This window comes from Protomyctophum parallelum, assembly GCF_964188405.1.
Source record: "Protomyctophum parallelum genome assembly, chromosome: 19".
In the NCBI taxonomy this organism is placed as follows: Eukaryota; Metazoa; Chordata; class Actinopteri; order Myctophiformes; family Myctophidae; genus Protomyctophum; species Protomyctophum parallelum.
In genome coordinates, this window is record NC_139717.1 from 22,720,706 (window position 1) to 22,739,528 (window position 18,823).

At 42.0% G+C, this 18,823-nt stretch overlaps 1 protein-coding gene across 1 annotated transcript in view; it reads left to right on the top strand.

The window, feature by feature from the left end:
• Window positions 1–18,823, top strand: part of cdc42bpb (CDC42 binding protein kinase beta (DMPK-like)) — an 87,760-nt gene that overhangs the window by 7,475 nt on the left and 61,462 nt on the right. The window contains 1 exon segment of the mRNA XM_083790010.1: window positions 11,519–11,610. Coding sequence (XP_083646136.1) covers window positions 11,519–11,610 — 92 coding nt within the window.

Below are 18,823 nucleotides of genomic sequence, written 5' to 3' on the forward strand. Positions count from 1 at the left end.
ATACGATTTTTGGTCGACTAAAATCTACAGTTGATTTTGTTGAGACAAATGCATTTTGTGCCGGTGCCTTGATGGGCGTCATAAATGCCTGGTTTTACACTTGGTTGCGTGCTGAAAATAGCCGATCTACAAGCTTGTAGATCTGCTATTTTCAGCACGCAACCGCGCACAAGGACTTGTCTTTTAGTTGTTACTGGATCTCTTGTCCACTAGCCAGACATTGTAGTCTAGTTTTTATTTGTTGACGAGATTGTTTTTGTCATCTAATAGCTTAGTTTTTAGTCTGTTCGTTTTCGTCATTGAAAAAAGGTCGTCGACGGCCATTTTCTGTCATAGTTTTAGCTGAGGAAATCAACACTATGCCAGATCCCAACCCTACCATGAAAAATGGAGCCCCATTTAACCAATTTAGACAGTTTTCTTTGAAAAAAACATGTCTCTATGTCGGTGGTTCTCATACATTTTCATGTCAAGGACCCCCAAAAATATCTATTTGGCTGCCGACCCCCATCTGAAAATATGTAGTTCCAGGGACACATCCCCCAGAAGCAAAGATTTGAGTTAAAAATATATATTCAAAGATTTGAGTTAAAAATATATATTCAAAGATTTGCACCACATTTTCACCACACATTGCCAGTGGGCCTAATGGTAATAATCCCCTCACCTGTGCAATTTCCAGCCTCTGCATCAGCCAATTGATTGCCATGGCAACCCCACACCTGACAATTGAATAGCCTACTTAACCAGTCCACTTTTCACAGTCAGGCAGTTTGCCCTCTTCACACACAGGCAGATACAGACATCTCCATGTGGGACACAGACAGTTAAAACGGGTGCTATGACAAGTTGACAACGGGTATTATTAGGTTCTCAAGTAGGCCGGTGGCTGACGGGCACGTACAGGTCTAGTTAGCCCCTCTCGGAACCCTCCGTAAAGTTTCTGACATTTGGATGTTACTTAACGTAGGGTCCCTATGCATTTATTCCACGCGTTATGGTACACAGACGTACATACCCTCCGTGCAGGCAGTGCTGCAGCCTTTTGGTGGTGGTGAGATGTTTCAAAAGAAGCATAAATCGGCTATAGGAGACAACGGAAACGTGAGAGAAACTTAATTTGGCTTTGTTTGACCGTTTTGACTGCTCTGAAATTCTCTCTTCCTTCCTTCCTTGACTTCCTTATTGACTTCCCATTGTACCGCCTCCCGCACCAGGACTGGCTAGCTGCGACAGAGCAGATCAGAGGCAGGAACGTAGGGACGCGCAGCTAGCCAGTCCCCGTGCTGGAGGCGGTACAATGGGAAGTCAAGGAAGGAAGGAGGAGAGCATTTCAGAGCAGCCAAAACGGTCAAACAAATACTTAACCGCTTCTGCGCCAAATTCAATTTCTCTCACGTTTCCGTTGTCTCCTATAGCCGATTTATGCTTCTTTTGAAACATCTCACCACCACCAAAAGGCCGCAGCACGGCCTGCACCGAGTGTATGTACGTCTGTGTAGTGTACCATAACGCATGGAATAAATGCATAGGGACCCTACGTAAAGTAACATCCACATTTCAGAAACTTTACGGAGGGTTCCGAGAGGGGCTATTGGTCTAGTATAGATAATGACAGCCATGGATATACTGTATATTACTGCCGGTTTACTATCCTATACCAGGACTTCTAGTACCGCTTGTTTTATCTACCTACCAGGACCTCTAGTACCGCTGGCTTTATCTACTGTACCTACCAGAACCTCTAGTACCGCTGGCTTTATCTACCAACCAGAACCTCTAGTACCGCTGGCTTTATCTACCTACCAGAACCTCTAGTACCGCTTGTTTTATCTACCTACCAGGACCTCTAGTACCGCTGGCTTTATCTACCTACCAGGACCTCTAGTACCGCTGGCTTTATCTACCTACCAGGACCTCTAGTACCACTGGTTTTATCTACCTACCAGGACCTCTAGTACCGCTTGTTTTATCTACCTACCAGGACCTCTAGTACCGCTGGTTTTATCTACCTACCAGAACCTCTAGTACCGCTGGTTTTATCTACCTACCAGGACCTCTAGTACCGCTTGTTTTATCTACCTACCAGGACCTCTAGTACCGCTGGTTTTATCTACCTACCAGGACCTCTAGTACTGCTGGTTTTATCTACCTACCAGGACCTCTAGTACCGCTGGCTTTATCTGTCTACCAGGACCTCTAGTACTGCTGGTTTTATCGACCTACCAGGAAATACCTATGTTTCTATGTCAGTGGTGCTCAATATTTCATGTCAAGGACCCAAAAAATTATATGTAATTGGCCACCGACCCCCATCTGAAAATATGTTGTTCCCGGGACCCCCCCAGAAGCAAAGATTTGAGTTACAAACGTTGAAAAAAAATATATTCAAATATTTGCGCGACATTTTCACAATTTTTCAAAAATAGCAGACCTAAAAGTTCAAGCTTGCAGGTATGAGCTTGCAGGTATGAGCTTGCGGTTAAATGGGGCTGGTCAAGGTCTCAGGTTCCATCTCCGATATTTTAGATTTTCCCTCCCCCCCTGGGGTTTAAGAGGATAATTAATACCAACTCCGCTATAGTTTACCAACTCCCAATAGTTTTCATTTAGTTTCAGTCACATTTTAGTCACCTGGAATGTTTTAGTGTTAGTCTAGTTTTAGTCGACTAAATATCATAAGATTTTAGTGGACTAAATCTACAGCTGGTTTAGTCGACTAAAATGCATTTTGGTGGGCCTTGATGCCATCGTAATGGCTGATCTGTAGATCGGCTATTTTCAGCACGCAACCAAGTGTCAAATGACTTATACTGGATCTCTTGTCCACTAGTCCCTTCCTAACATTTTAGGAATTGTCAGTATATTTAGTCTTAGTTTTAGTCCTCATAGCTTAGTTCTCATTTAGTTTCCATTTAGTTTTCGTCAGTGAAAAAAGGTAGTCGACGAACATTTTTCGTCTTAGTTTTAGTCGACGATATGAACACTTATGCTAGAATATTTGTTTCCATTAGGACAGACTGAAAATAACTGTTATACTTGGCACTGTGAGCTTGTAGATTTGCTATTTCTTGGTGACGAGACTTGAAACTTGTCGCCCCTTATCCGTAAACTTCTATGCCATTTTTTTTTTTTTTTTTTACTATTTTGAAAAACATTTTTAAATTGTTCAACTAGTCAAACTATTAACTATAAAGTTATTAAAATAGTAAAACAAAATGGGGGCCTTGGTGTACTGTAGGCTGAAAAATAATGCACCAAGTACAGTTTCAAGTGGGGACATCGATACATTCTAAATATAGTATTCTGAGGCACCACTGGACCTCTGGACTTGGGTGGGAACCCCTTTTGGTGTTTTAAACATTATGTCTTATAATGTAGCTATTGATAAATAGCAGATCTACAAGCTCATTGCGCGCCACCGAGTGGCCAGCTACGAGCTTGTAGGTCTGCTATTTTTGAAAAATCGTGAAAATGTGCCTCAAATCTTTGAATATATATTCTTTCAGAGTTTCAGTTTTAAACTAAAATCTTTGCTTCTGGGAGGGGGGTCCCTGGAACAACATATTTTCAGATGGGGGTCGGAGGCATATTACATATAATAGTTGGGGTCTTTGACATGAAATATAGAGTTTTTTCAGAAATAAATACATTTAAAAAAATACATTTTTAAAATGTTGACGTCAAGCCTAAATGGGTGAATTAATGAATGGTTTATGTAGGTCCTTGTTTACTTCCTTGTTTACTACTGCGTCAAGTCCACTTCAATTCGGCATAGAGTAACACAAACGTCAATCACGCTCTGCTGATTCCTGATCGTCTGCACCTTTTGTTAAATTGATGCACACACGTACACTCACACTCTCTCTCTCTCTCTCTCTCTCTCTCTCTCTCTCTGTCGCTCCAATTAATTAGTTTCATGTCGCGCAGCTGCGTCTAGTTTCTCCCGGCGGATCCTGCCGGGAGCCGCCTATGCCATAGAAAGCATAGGTGGACCCCAGGCTAGGCGGGGCACGGTGGCGCAGTCGGTATGATGCAGTCTGTTTCTAGTAAAAATGTAACTAATTCAGTAGCAGTGACAATAGAGTATCCGGTCTAAATGGGCTTAGATAATTGACACTGGGTGAAGAAATGGGTTGCAAAATCGTGGGATTAAATTTATATAAAAAAAAGGGCACCCTATAGGGTGACACGGCGCCCACTTTTTGGAAGCCCTGATGTAGGACAATCACATGGACGGAGGAGCCTGGAGATCAGCCCCCCCCACTCACACAGTCTATAAATGCAGCATGAACACGCTCCCTGGCGGTTTGGTGCCCTTGCTTTGTGTCCTAGTTTAGAGCGTTCCTCTCTCTCCCCCTCTCTCTCTCTCTCTCTCTCTCTCTCTCTCTCTGTTGCTGCAGAGGTGAATGAACGCACGCTGCATATTCGCTCCCCTTATCAGCCCCTGCACTGTGACTAGAGAGAGACACAGACACGTGTGTGTGTGTGTGTGTGTGTGTGTGTGTGTGTGTGCGTACGTGCGTGCGAGCGTGTGTGTGTGTGTGTGTGTGTGTGTGTGCGTGCAAGACTCGTGCTATAACTGCTCTGTTTACGTTGTGTCAAAGTGATAGTTCCGTTTTTGAGGAAGTGGAGTGATAGCTCCTCTGATTGCGGTGAGCCCACCTTATATACATATTATTTTCTCTCTTTCAGTATTATCAAGGCCTGTAACAACTTTAATTACATAATTACTAGAGCTGGGACTCGATTAAAAAAATGTATCTAATTAATCAGAGGCTTTGCGATTAATTAATCTAGATTAATCGCATTTTAATCGCATATCAATATTCAACCCGAGAACAGCGAGAAACCTTTTTTTTTAATGTTTTTTGGTATCCCAGTGAATCAATGAATAGTGACTACAGGATACCACTCATTTTCAACATTTTACTGTCATTAATATACCTGTTGTGGAAATAATAATAAAAAGTCACCCCATTCTGTGTTGCCTAGAACTGGAGGTCTGAAATAAATTTAGTAACAATGAGTAACAAGTACATCTCAGTGACATCACAAAGCTGTACTTACTTCATATTGTTACTGTTTTTTGTCAGACCTCCAGTTCTAGGCAACACAAAATGGGGTGACTTTTTATTATTTCCAGTTTTCAGTACTATAGAAAAGCGCCCAGTGAGAAACGTTCCGCGGTGAAAAAAAAGGTGCGATTAATTTATCTGTAGTTAATCGCGATTAATTTTTCTGTAGTTAATTAATCTAAATTAATCGCAATTAGTCCCGGCCCTAATAATTACCTGGATTATTATCTTTTTTTTGTTTGTTACATTCATGGCAATGTAAACCACACAACCCAATCCTTTACGGCAGAATTTAATCATTAAGACCCGAAACACATCCGTGTCACCTTAGCTTTAGCTAACTTTTAACTATTGAAAAATAGCAGATCTACACGCTCATAGCGTGGCACCGAGTGCCACGCTATGAGCTTGTAGGTCTGCTGTTTTTTGATAAATCTTAAAAAATGTGGCACAAATCTTTGAATATACATAGCGAACGTTTTTAACTCATAGTGTTTCCTGGAACAACATGTTTTCAGATTGGGGGGGGGGGGGGGGTCGGCGGCCAAATGCATATAAGTCTATAGGGGTCCTTGACATGAAATAGTTTGAGCACCGCTGACATAGAAACATGAGCTTTTTCTGAAAACTGTCAGGATTGGTAAGTCACATGTAGAATCTGGTCTCAGGTCTTAAATGGGTTTTTATAAATCATTAATCAGTTATTGTTTTATCGTCCCTGAAAACGTAACAAAAAGCTGTAGATGATCATACATGTTTTGTCTCCCGGATTTAACCCATTCAGGACGGGAACCCCTTTTTGGTGTTATAAGCATTATGTTATACTTTAGCTATTGAAAAATAGCAGATCTACGAGCTTGAAAATGTGGTGCAAATCTTTGAATATATATATATTATTTCATTATTTCACGGTTTTAACTCAAAACCAATTTACATTTAATTTTGGGGCTCCTTGACATGAAGTTAGTTCGAGAACCACGGATATAGAAAACTCAGGATTTAGAAGACCATTTGTAAAAATCGTCCTCTGGTCTAAATGGATTTTAAAAGCCAGAATCACTTCAGAATGTGATGGTTTGCACTAATGTAACCCAGCAGGAGGAGGAAGGGAGGAACGTAAAGGTATTAGGAGTCTTGTTTGGACACGAATGGATTCAATGATTCCTGCAAAACGTTGTTCAGGCGATAACAGGGCCCGGTCTTCCTTTATCCCTGCATTCTGGACGGGAACCCCCTTTTTGGTGTTTTAAAGCATTATGTTATACTTTAGCTTGTAGGTCTGCTATTTTTTGGAAAATAGTGAAAATGTGACTCAAATCTTTGAATATATATTCTTTCAGAGTTTCAGTTTTTAACTCAAATATTTGCTTCTGGAGGGGGTGGGGGGGTGGTCCCTGGTCCCTGGTCCCTGGAACAACATATTTACAGATGGGGGAGTCGGCGGCATATTACATATAATTTTTTTGCGGTCCTTAACATGAAATATTGAGAACCACTGATACAGAAACATGAGGTTTTTCAGAAAAAATACATTTTATTTTTATAATTTCAACGTTGGGCCTAAATGGGTTATTGGCTTCTTGATAGGGCTGTTAAAACATTGGCATCAATCAATCATTACTCAACACCTGGCGTTGACCTTTGGCGTTCGGCGGTGGTGCAACGTAATTGAGAATGTTTATACACAAGTGCTGTTATTTAACCCATTTTAGACCTGAGAAAAGATTCTACAAAATGTCTTCTAAATCGTGACAGTTTTCTGAAAAACTGTTTCTATGTCATTTTCACGATTTTTCGTGAACATTACATAGAAACGGCACTGAGTGCCACGCTATGAACTTGTAGGTCTGCTATTTTTGGAAAAATCGTGAGCTTGTAGATCTGCTATTTTTCAATAGCTAAAGTATTCTCTAACTATTTTATGTCAACTTGTCAAGGACCCCAGAAATTATATGACACCCCCATCCGAAAATATGTTGTTCCAACTTCCAAGGACCCCCCAGAAGCAAATATTTGACTTAAAGACGTTACATATATATTCGATTTGCGCCGCATTTTCAAGATTTTTCCAAAAAAGAACAGACCTACAAGCTCATAGAGTGCCCGCGCCATACGAGCTTGTAGATCTGCTATTTTTCAATAGCTATAAAGTATGACGTAATGCTTAAAAACACCAAAAGGGGTTCCCGTTCTGAATGGGGGCAAGTATGTTTCCAATGTTCTTTTACTTGAGCATTTAAATACTTGGGGTTTGAAGATTACGTCATACATATGGCAGCCAAGGCTATGGGGTTTGTTTAGAGCCCTTAGTTCTGACGTCTATTGTCTATTGACTTTGATGTTTGTTTAGGGCACTGTGAAGTCTATGGACTTCTAAATCGGTTTTCTGGAATAACGATGTTTCTATATCAGTGGTGCTCAATATTTCATGTCAAGGACCCCAAAAACTATATGTATTTGGCTACCGACCCACATCTGAAAATATGTTGTTTCTAGAAGCAAAGATTTGAGTTGAAAACATTCACTGAAAGAATATATATTCAAAGATTTGTGCTCACATTTCATTTTCAAAAATAGCAGACCTACAAGTTCATAGTGCGGCACTCAGTGCTGCGCTATGAGCGGTGCCGTGTCATTAGTCAGAAGGTTCATTGTTCCGAAATTACTATCCCTATCTCTAACCCTAACCGCAAGCACGGGAGCAAACCTAAACCTAACCGCAAGCACGGGGGCAGTGCATGTTCGGACTAACGGGACTTCGGATCTATGGGTAGTTCCCCTGTGAGCTTGTAGATCTGTTTTTTTTTTCAACAGCTAAAGCATAACATAATGCTTAAAACACCAAAAGGGGTTCCCGCCCAAAATGGGTTAGGCACTAAATAACAACGTATATAAGACGCCGTGGGGCCCCGATATAAATACATCTTGTAACAAATTTTGTTTCGTACCAGAAACGAGCCAGGATGGATACAGTCTACGGACCCCCTCGCCAACGTACAAAAGTCTAAAAACAAAGGCACCCCCTCACTTAAAACACAAGTGTGATTCTTTGATACTCTTTGGCAGTGGTTCTCAATTAGTCGTACCGCAGAACCACCAGTGGTCCTCGAGGGGGTTCCAGGTGGTGGTGTCGACCTTATTAGATTACTTCTTTTTTACCAGATGGACGACCCATTTTGGTTTCATTTTTACATCTGCAGTATGACTTTAGTTAATTTACAAGAAGGTAGATAATGTAGAAGAATTGTTATGTTGATCATTATCCGGAGATTAAAATGGGGCGCATTTTGCATCCCAAAACGCAGTTTATAGTTAAGGAACACAATTAAACAACGACCTCTGCATCCACGGGATGCACTACTGTACTACTGTACTGTTTTTTATTCTAGTATATTTTGTTATTATGCTTTAGTTATAATAATCATTTCTTCTGTTTTCTACATGAATATAACCACATTATAACCATATAATATGGAACTGGAGTTAAATGCTGCAATTTGTAAAAATGGCTAAATATGACTTCTAACGTCGGTGAAGTGGGACTCATAAAATGTCCCTGGGACTCATCTAAAAGACCACCCCTGCATCCCGGGACTCATTACATTGAAAACCTACATAAAAAACTAAATGAAAACTAAGCTATGGTGACTAAAAGTAAAACTAAATCTATTGGCAATTTCGTCAACAAATAAAAAGTACACTGAAATGTTAGAAGGGACTAGTGGACAAGAGATCCAGTATAAGTCATTTTACACTTGACTTATACTCTGAAAATAGCAGATCTACCAATGAGCTTGTAGATCGGCTATGCTAAGTGTAAAATCGGTCATTACGACGGCATCGAGGCCCGCCAAAATACATTTCAGTCGACTAAATCAACTGTAGATTTAGTCGAGTAAAATCTTATGCCATTTAGTCGAGTAAAACTAAGACATTCCTATTTCCTATAGTGACTAAAATGTGGCAAAAACGTTAGGACCCTCTCAAAAACGAGATACTATATCTCAATGGGGGTATTCATTCCTAAATAAAGTATTTCAAACAAGAAAATAAAGGAAAACTATTCAAAAGACTATAATGACTAAAGCTACAAATCCAAAATGGCTGCCCAAAGACAACAGTGATGCTAATAGTGGTAGTGTTGGTTCTCTGTATTCTGCATTAGGAGGCTATATGGCTTTCTCTAGGGTGTGTCCTGTTGGCCTGGTATTTTGGGTTTCTGCGTTGACGCTTTTCATGTGTACATGTCAACTCATGCTGGTCAGTGTACTGGCTCGACCGGTCTGTCTGTCTGTCTGTCTGACCACACTTTTGTGCGAATTTCAAATTGTGTCTCAGTGTCTCTACATATATGTACATATACAGTATATCAATATACGTGGCATATATGTGGACATATACAGCATAAGGCATAATCTTATTAATCTTATATTAATCTTAATCTGTGTGAAACGATATATTTCCTACTGTGTAAACAAGCATATGAACCTGGATATTATGGCATATATATATATATATATATATATATATATATACATACATATATATGCAGCATATATTCCGCATTACACTAGCTATATATTGACCTATTGACATATAGACCCCCACCCCCCCCCCCCAAAAAAAAAAAATCGATATCCCGATATCGAAGGTATGTTTAAATTACTTAAGACATGCAAGCCACAGGCTTTTACCCTAGACTAGACTTGTCTTTTACCAGGAATGTACACACACACACACACACACACACACACACACACACACACACACACACACACACACACACACACACACACACACACACACACACACACACACACACACACACACACACACAGGCATGCAGAGAGAGACGCTGTCCTACAGAAACAAACAAAACGTCTGTCTCTTAGATCATGAATATGTCTGTCTGTCTGTCTGTCTGTCTGTCTGTCTGTCTGTCTGTCTGTCTGTCTCTTGTGAGGGACATGTGTGCCAGTTTGTTTCCTATTCCTCACTTGTGTGTGTGTGTGTGCGTTGTGCACACCGAAATAGCAGATATCTCACAATGTTGTGAGCTACAGTATACCACATTAAAAGGACAAAAGAAAATAATCGAATTGCTTTCCTAAAATGGGGATTACGGATGTCCTTCGCAGATGCGTGCGTGGGTGGGTGTGTGCGTGCGTGCGTGCGTGCGTGTGCGTGCGTGGGTGGGTGCGTGCGTGGGTGGGTGGGTGCGTGCGTGCGTGGGTGGGTGCGTGCGTGGGTGCGTGCGTGCGTGCGTCATGATTTTAAACTGCTCCGTTGTAACTACCACCGTTAATGCAGTGGGTGCAGATTTAACTCATTTAGACCTGAGGACGATTATACTTTGCAGAAATCTTATCAAATTGGCCGCCAACCCCCCCTATCTGAAAATATGTTGTTCCAGGCTTGTAATATGCATGTATAGGCTACATACCGGTATTTAAAGTTGCTAGACGAATGGTATACATTTAAAAGACAAACATTTAACAATATAAATAAATTGTTGTAGGCTTAATCATCAATAAACAACGCATCGCATCTGCATGATGCATGCATCTGCGCGTCTACAGTACAGAGGTCTGCCGGTTCTAGTCCAAAACATAAATAAGTCCAGTCCAGATCTGAGCAACCTATACCTATAAAGCCACTGGACGCATGGGCTAAGCCTTTTTATTATTATTAGTGTTCTGTTTGTTGACTTTTCGCTGACGAGAAAACCCTCAAACATCGATAGCACATGGCTAACTTGATAGCCGTAAGCCGTGCCAGTGTGGGGAGATAGATTGGAGGAGGAGGAAGCGGCGGCGGCTGTAAACGTTCTCCTCCAGGTCAAATGACCAATAATGGATTTAATAATGCCAAGTATAGGTCTCTGACATGTTGTGTTAATCTCACTCGCTTAAGGTTTGACTACCGCAAAGCTACCGTTGTAGCCAACTAGCCATTGAAGTACAACAGAAAACTTTGGGACATTGAGGGGGAAGAAAACAGCGCCTGAGCGCTGTTCATGCAGCCTGGAGTGTGACAAGCTGGGCGGCGCAAATAACAGCAATTTTAGGCACGTGTGCAACTGTTTTAAAGTATTGTACAGTGACAACTACAGTCTCTGTAATGTTTATGTTGTACTATTACTAAAAACGATCTAAAATAAAGGGATTTAAGATCAGAACACGCATTTATTATTATGCAAATTAACCATGAAGCTGATAAGCATACTCGGATATTTCTTAACGGTCGGCTAATGGGCTAGCCGGTTACCCCCTGACATCCCTAGTTTCCAGTCAGTTGATGGTCTGTTGTTGTGTTTCCAGTCAGTTGATGGTCTGTTGTTGTGTTTCCAGTCAGTTGATGATCTGTTGTTGTGTTTCCAGTCAGTTGATGGTCTGTTGTTGTGTTTCCAGTCAGTTGATGGTCTGTTGTTGTGTTTCCAGTCAGACCCTTCACCACCACGGTCAAAGAGATGCGGCTCCACCGAGACGACTTCGAGATGCTGAAGGTGATTGGCCGAGGAGCCTTCGGAGAGGTGAGACCTGACGCCTGTCTGTCTGTCTGTCTGTCTGTCTGTCTGTCTGTCTGTCTGTCTGTCTGTCTGTCTGTCTGTCTCTGTCTCTGTCTCTGTCTCTGTCTCGGTCTCTCCTCCCCTCCCCTCCCCTCCGTGAATGTTGGTCTATGTCTGGAATGTAGCAAGCATTTCTTTGCATTGCTGCAGCACGTGTGTGTGTGTGTGTGTGTGTGTGTGTGTGTGTGTGTGTGTGTGTGTGTGTGTGTGTGTGTGTGTGTGTGTGTGTTGACCTGACTCAGCAGGACACAAATATGCAGTGTATTTGCTTTGACAAAACACTCACGCGCACACACACACACACACACACACACACACACACACACACACACACACACACACACACACACACACACACACACACACACACATACCTATTCCATTCTACCCCAATACACACACACACGCACACATACACAATGTGTATCATTGTGGCAATTTAAAAACGGCAACTATTTGACAAGAACCTTTGCAATGTGCTTGAACTATCACTTTACATGTGGTTTAAGTTATGTTTTTGGTTCCCTTTGTGATATTCCAGTAACAGTGTTAAATAGCTCTATGTTGTGACAGTAATCATTGCTATAGAGTGTGTGTTCAGTAACAGTGTTAAATAGCTCTATATATTATTGTGACAGTAATCATTGCTAAAGAGCGTTGCAGGAAATCATTCCCCATTAATTTTCCCCATAGGCTTTTCATGAAGTATTTATTTAAACCATTTTGAACGGGAACCCCTTTTGGTGTTTTAAGCATTATGTTATACTTTAGCTATTGAAAAAATAGCAGATCTACAAGCTCATAGGGTGGCGCGCTATGAGCTTGTAGATCTGCTATTTTTGAAAAATCATGAAAATGTGGGGCAAATCTTTGAATATATTCTTTCAGAACGAACGTTTTTAACTCATATCTTTGCTTCTGGGGGGAGGGTCCCTAGAACAACATATTTTCAGATTGGGGTCGGAGGCCAATTTCATAACATTTCTGGGGTTCTTGCTTAGAGTATGGATAGAGACGGCACCCGGAGGAAACCCTGAGGAGAAATGGACATAGTGGCCGAATTTGGTATTGCAGCGCTGGGCCCAAACACATGGACGCGCTGGTCCGTTGACTATCAGTGTGCACGCGCACATGATGACACGTGAGCGCTGTTTCATACGTGAACGCCAGGGCTCGAGATTAACGGCGTCCCGACGTCCCGGGGACTGTAAAATATCTATTTGGGACGTAAATGTATCTCATTCAGGACGGTTTCGGGACGAGAGGAGTTTTTACACTGAAAATGCGCATTTTGTGTGCAGCGATGAGCAGCATGAGAATTTGCCGTGCCGTCAAAGTCAGACAGTTGACAACAGCAACAACAACGCACACACTATACATTCACCCAACGGAATTATATTGCTTTTGCCCCGTGGATGGGACATTTAGATTGAAAAACTATCGGTTGGAAGCGTGCATAAAACCATGGTTGTGTGCCACAGAAAGGTTCCATATGGACATGGGGCTACAGTACTACACCAACGTTTAACGTTAGCTTCCATGCTAGGCTTGCTAGCTGGCATCGGGAGGCATACTATCATCCGACAGAGCAAGGAGCAATGCTCCGAGGTGCGCTGCGGATCGGGAGAGGGTTGCGGTTAGGTTTAGGTGTCTGCCCCGGGGGAGGTTAGGGTTAGGGTGAGGGAGGAGGTAGGTTGTCGTTCGGACCAATGCTCCGTCGGATGAAAGGATAACTGCACTCGCTGGCATCGACATTAAATAAGTATATATCCTCTGAAGCAACAGATGTTTTCTAATGCTCAGATTGTTCTGGAATTGCTGCCCCAACACTGTGGAATGCACACCCCAAAACGCTCTCATTCCACAGTTTTTATTGATTGTATTTATTATTATTATTATTTATTGATCCTTCGTCTTAGTATTCCCCCAATAAAGTTGTTTTTATTTGTTTTCTCATGCCAACCATGTAATAGACATTTGAGTATTCATATACCTGCATTGCTGCACGTTATCTGTTGGTCTTGATCAAGTAGCCTACACCAAAGTTTTATAAGCTACTGTAGTCACTATTCATTGATTCACTGGTAGGCTACACCAAAATAACAAAATCCATTTGAAAATAAATATCACTGTTCTCAGGTCGAATATTGATATGCGATTAAAATATGATTAATTTAGATTAATTAATTACAAAGCCTCTGATTAATTCGATTAACATTTTTAACCAAGCCCTATTTTTCATCTGGGAGCATTTTGACTAAATCAGTGTATCTACAGAAGAAACATGAAGCCAAACAAATAATGTACTGCATGTATTCAATACAGTACATTATTTGTTTGGCTTAATTGTATTTCTATTACAATAGGAATACAGTTATTCATTTCACAATTTGAGTGGTGCTTTTTTGTACTTTTTTTCCCCCCGGGACGGTATACATTTACTTCGGGACGGTTCAAATTGTATTTTGGGACGGTTCCGGGACGGTGGTGAAAAAAGTTAGTCTGGAGCCCTGGTGAACGCACGTGAACATGTGCAATGATAGTCAACGGCAGCGCGTTCATGTGTTTGGGGCAAATCCATCCCAGAATGCACTCTGTTCCTACCCGGAAGGAGGAGTGATATCGCCTCATGCTCTTTAGAGCAACTTAATGCAAGTGGATGGGAGGATAACTTGGGTGCCGTCTCTATTAATATATACTCTAAGGGTTCTTGACATGAAATAGTTTGAGCACAACTGACATAGAAACATAGGTTTTTCAGAAAACTGTCAGGATTTAGAAGACTTTTTTTTATTTCGACGTCAGGCCTAAATGGGTTAAAGACGTTTGATCGGCTTCATTTTGATCGTATTCTAAATCCAATTCTGTCTGTCTTCCTCGTTTCATCACTTCCTGTTTCACTCGTTTATCCTGTATCCTCCTCCTGTCTCTGTTCTCTCTCCTGATTGGATGAGATTGGTATCCTGACCTGAGAACGCGTTGGCTGTTTATGGACCCATTTAGCCCCGATACCAGTTTCTACAAAATGTCTTCTAAATCATGACAGTTTTATGAAAACCCTTTGTTTCTATGTCACTGTTAATGTAATTGGCCGCCGTCTGATAATGTTGTTCCAGGGACCCCCCCCCGGAAGCAAAGATTTGAGTCAAAACATTTGCTGTGAAAGAATATATATATATATTATTAATTATTCACAGATTTGCGACACATTTTCACAATTTCGTAAAAAAAAAATAGCAGATCTACAAGCTCATGGGCCGATCTGCCATGTGCCGCATGTGAGCTTGTAGATCGGCATTTGCACAATGCGCCCTGCAGGCTGTTAACATGGTTAATGTATATACTTGGGCAGCGCGGATTTGCCAAAAAGAAAACGTATCGACGGGGCTTCGCCACGGCCCACGTTGGGTGAGCTTGTAGATCTGTTCTGGTTGTGGCAACAAGCAGGCATGCTTGGAGATTCAAGAATACTATCACCATGACATCGTGGAGTGTGGTCTATAGCTATAGCATGAGTCCTGTGTGTGTCGTCGCGATTGGTTACAACAAGTGAACAGGAAGTTGGGTCAGGGCAGAGGCTGGATTCCCGGGAAGTCTAACAGGAAATACCTGATACCTGAGCCAGACAGGAAGTAATGACCTAAAATAGACCCCTCCCCCCCCACCCCCAACTAGTCTCCGGTAGCCAGCCAGTGTTGATTTCGTCGACTAAAACTATAAGACAAAAATTGTTCGTCCACTGCCTCTTTTTTTCACTGACGTAAACTAAACGTAAACTAAAATGTTAGGAAGGGACTAGGGGGTGCATACTTAGTTTAGACTAGTATAAGTCATTCTTACAATTGGTTGCATCCGGGAAATGGCTGATCTACAAGCTCACCGCTGCGACGCGTTGTGAGCTTGTAGATCGGCTATTTTCAGCAAGTGTAAAAACACAGTCATTACGACGGCACCAAGAACCGGGCAAAACACATTTTAGTCGACTAAAATCCTGTGATATTTAGTCGACTAAAACTAGACCAACACTAAGAGATTCCGAGTGACTACAATGTGACTAAAACTAAATGAAAACTATTCAAGAGACTATGACTAAAACTAAAATCAAAATGTGCTGCCAAAAACAACACTGGTAGCCAGACAACTATTCCACAATAACCGCCATTTCCGTTTCACGAAAATATTTTGAACATTTCTTCAGAGCTTACTTTGCTCAACCTTTTTCATGTCAAGGACCCCCAGAATTATCTGTATCTGTACAAGCTACGAGCATAATGTTTTTAACATTATGTTATAATTTAGCTATTGAAAAATAGCAGATCTACAAGCTCATAGCGCGCCACCGAGTGAGCACTCTGAGCTTGTAGGTCTGCTATTTTTGAAAAATCGTGAAAATGTGACTCAAATCTTTGAATATATATTGTTACAGAGTGAACATTTTAACTCAATTCTTTCTCTCATTCTTTCTCTCATTCACTCTTTTTACACGGACAATTATATATGCGGTGATATAGCATGTTAATTTGCTTAACCCATTTAGACCCATGAGCTCGATTCTACAAAGGCCTTCTAAATCCCGGCAGTTTTCTCCCCATGTTTCTATGTCAGTGGTTCTCAAACTATTTCATGTCGAGGAACCCCCAGAATTATCTGTATTCCCCAATCTCAAAATATATTGTTCCAGGGTCCCCCCCCCCCCACCCCAGAAGCAAAGAGTTGAGTTAAAAAACGTTTGCTCTGAAAGAATATATATTCAAGGTTTTGCGCCACATTTTCGCGATAAAATAAATAAATAGCAGACCTACAAGCTCGTAGAGTGCCGCGCTACGAGCTTGTAGATCTGCTATTTTTCAACAACTAAAGTATAACATAATGCTTTAAAACACCAATAGGAGTTCCCTCCCAGAACGGGCTAACGCACGTCTTAACGAGCGCCGTGTAGTCGTTGAGTGTCAGTCGACTTCCTGGCCTGACTTCTGAACAGGAAGTTCCATGGACGGCGTGCGCGTCTCCAGCGGAGCGGCAGGAAGTGTTTTTCCAGATAAGCGTAGCTTGTAGCATTTCCTGTTTATGACCAGTGGGCCTAAAGTAACTTCTAAGTACATTTACTCTTCTAGGCGGTGTGTGTGGCATGAAAAGGCTAATGGTGTTTTATTTCAAACATAATGAACATATCTGTACTTCTACTCCACTACATGTCTGAGGCAAATATTGTACTTTTACTCCACTACAGTTATTTGTTACTAGTTACTTTGTTGATTCGGATTTATTATCACAAAACCTTAGGGGTGTTATGTAACGATTAACGATACATTTTAACAGATATAAGATACGTATCACGATACATGGTCGACGATACGATACACGGACGATATTGGTTCGTTATGGCGATCCGATGCGATTTAAATCGATACAGTAACTACTTAGCAAATGACATTAAATATGTGTGAAACTTGCGGATAGTGCAGGGTTTTCTTTAAGGGAAATATTTATTTTTGTGGATATAGATAAGTAAACACATGAGACATAGTGATTCTCTGGCAAATTGATGGACATTGTATTTGAATATGAACACCTTTGGGCAATCCCACGCTTTGACATGAACACAGAGAATACACACACACATCGGCTATTTTCAGTAGTTTTGGGTCCCTGGCGAATGTCTAATTTCGGTTTTGGGTCAACGGGCTGAAAAGTTTGAGAACCACTGGTCTAGTCGACTAAATCTACAGTTGATTTAGTCGACTAACATGTGTTTTTGGCGGGCCTTGATTGCATCCTAAAGCATGACTTTAGGACGTAGGAATTATATTTTCGTCTTGTCTATTTGTACTTGTCGACGGAATTGACAGTATATTTAGTCACGTGTGTGTGTGTGTGTGTGTGTGTGTGTGTGTGTGTGTGTGTGTGTGTGTGTGTGTGTGTGTGTGTGTGTGTGTGTGTGTGTGTGTGTGCGTATGCACGTACATGGGGGTGGGTGTTTGAGGGCGTGCTTAGTCATCCTGGCTCTGCGTCAGAATCAGGTCAGCCTTAATGTTGAGAGAGAGAGAGAGGGAGAGAGAGAGTGTTGTGGGAGAGAGAGAGCGTTGTTGTGGCAACCAGGTATGGTTGTTGTGACACACCTCTTCTTTGGCAGAGAAATGGTCCACACACACACACACACACACACACACACACACACACACGCAGTCACGCACACACACACACGATCAGACTTGTTTTGACCGGGGCAGAAGGGATTTAGAAATGACAGCAGCCTATTTGTGTCTGAATTTAAATTAAAATGATGATTAAAGTATTCGGAGCCCAGAGCATGCAGCTATGGATGAAATACAGACTCAGTACGTTTTAACAGCGGGCGACCAACGGCGAGCGTCGCTTGAATTTCATTGGCTATCGCCCAATCGCCCACTACTAACGTACTGTAAATGTTTCAGCATGGCCCTTAAAGATGGAGTGCCGTCGACGGACATTCTCCGTCTTAGTTTTAGTCGACAAAAACAACTCTGCCTCCGTGCTAGTTCCATGCTAAGGTTAGCAGGTTAGCGTACTCCATGCTAGTTCCATGCTACGATTAGCAGGTTAGCGTCCTCCGTGCTAGTTCCATGCTACGGTTAGCAGGTTAGCGTCCTCCGTGCTAGTTCCATGCTACGGTTAGCAGGTTAGCGTACTCCATGCTAGTTCCATGCTACGGTTAGCAGGTCAGCGTACTCCATGCTAGTTCCATGCTACGGTTAGCAGGTTAGCGTCCTCCGTGCTAGTTCCATGCTACGGTTAGCAGGTTAGCGTCCTCCGTGCTAGTTCCATGCTAAGGTTAGCAGTTTAGCGTACTCCATGCTAGTTCCATGCTACGGTTAGCAGGTTAGCGTCCTCCGTGCTAGTTCCATGCTACGGTTAGCAGGTTAGCGTCCTCCGTGCTAGTTCCATGCTACGGTTAGCAGGTTAGCGTACTCCATGCTAGTTCCATGCTACGGTTAGCAGGTTAGCGTACTCCATGCTAGTTCCATGCTACGGTTAGCAGGTTGGCGTCCTCCGTGCTAGTTCCATGCTACGGTTAGCAGGTTAGCGTCCTCCGTGCTAGTTCCATGCTACGGTTAGCAGGTTAGCGTACTCCATGCTAGTTCCATGCTACGGTTAGCAGGTTAGCGTCCTCCGTGCTAGTTCCATGCTACGGTTAGCA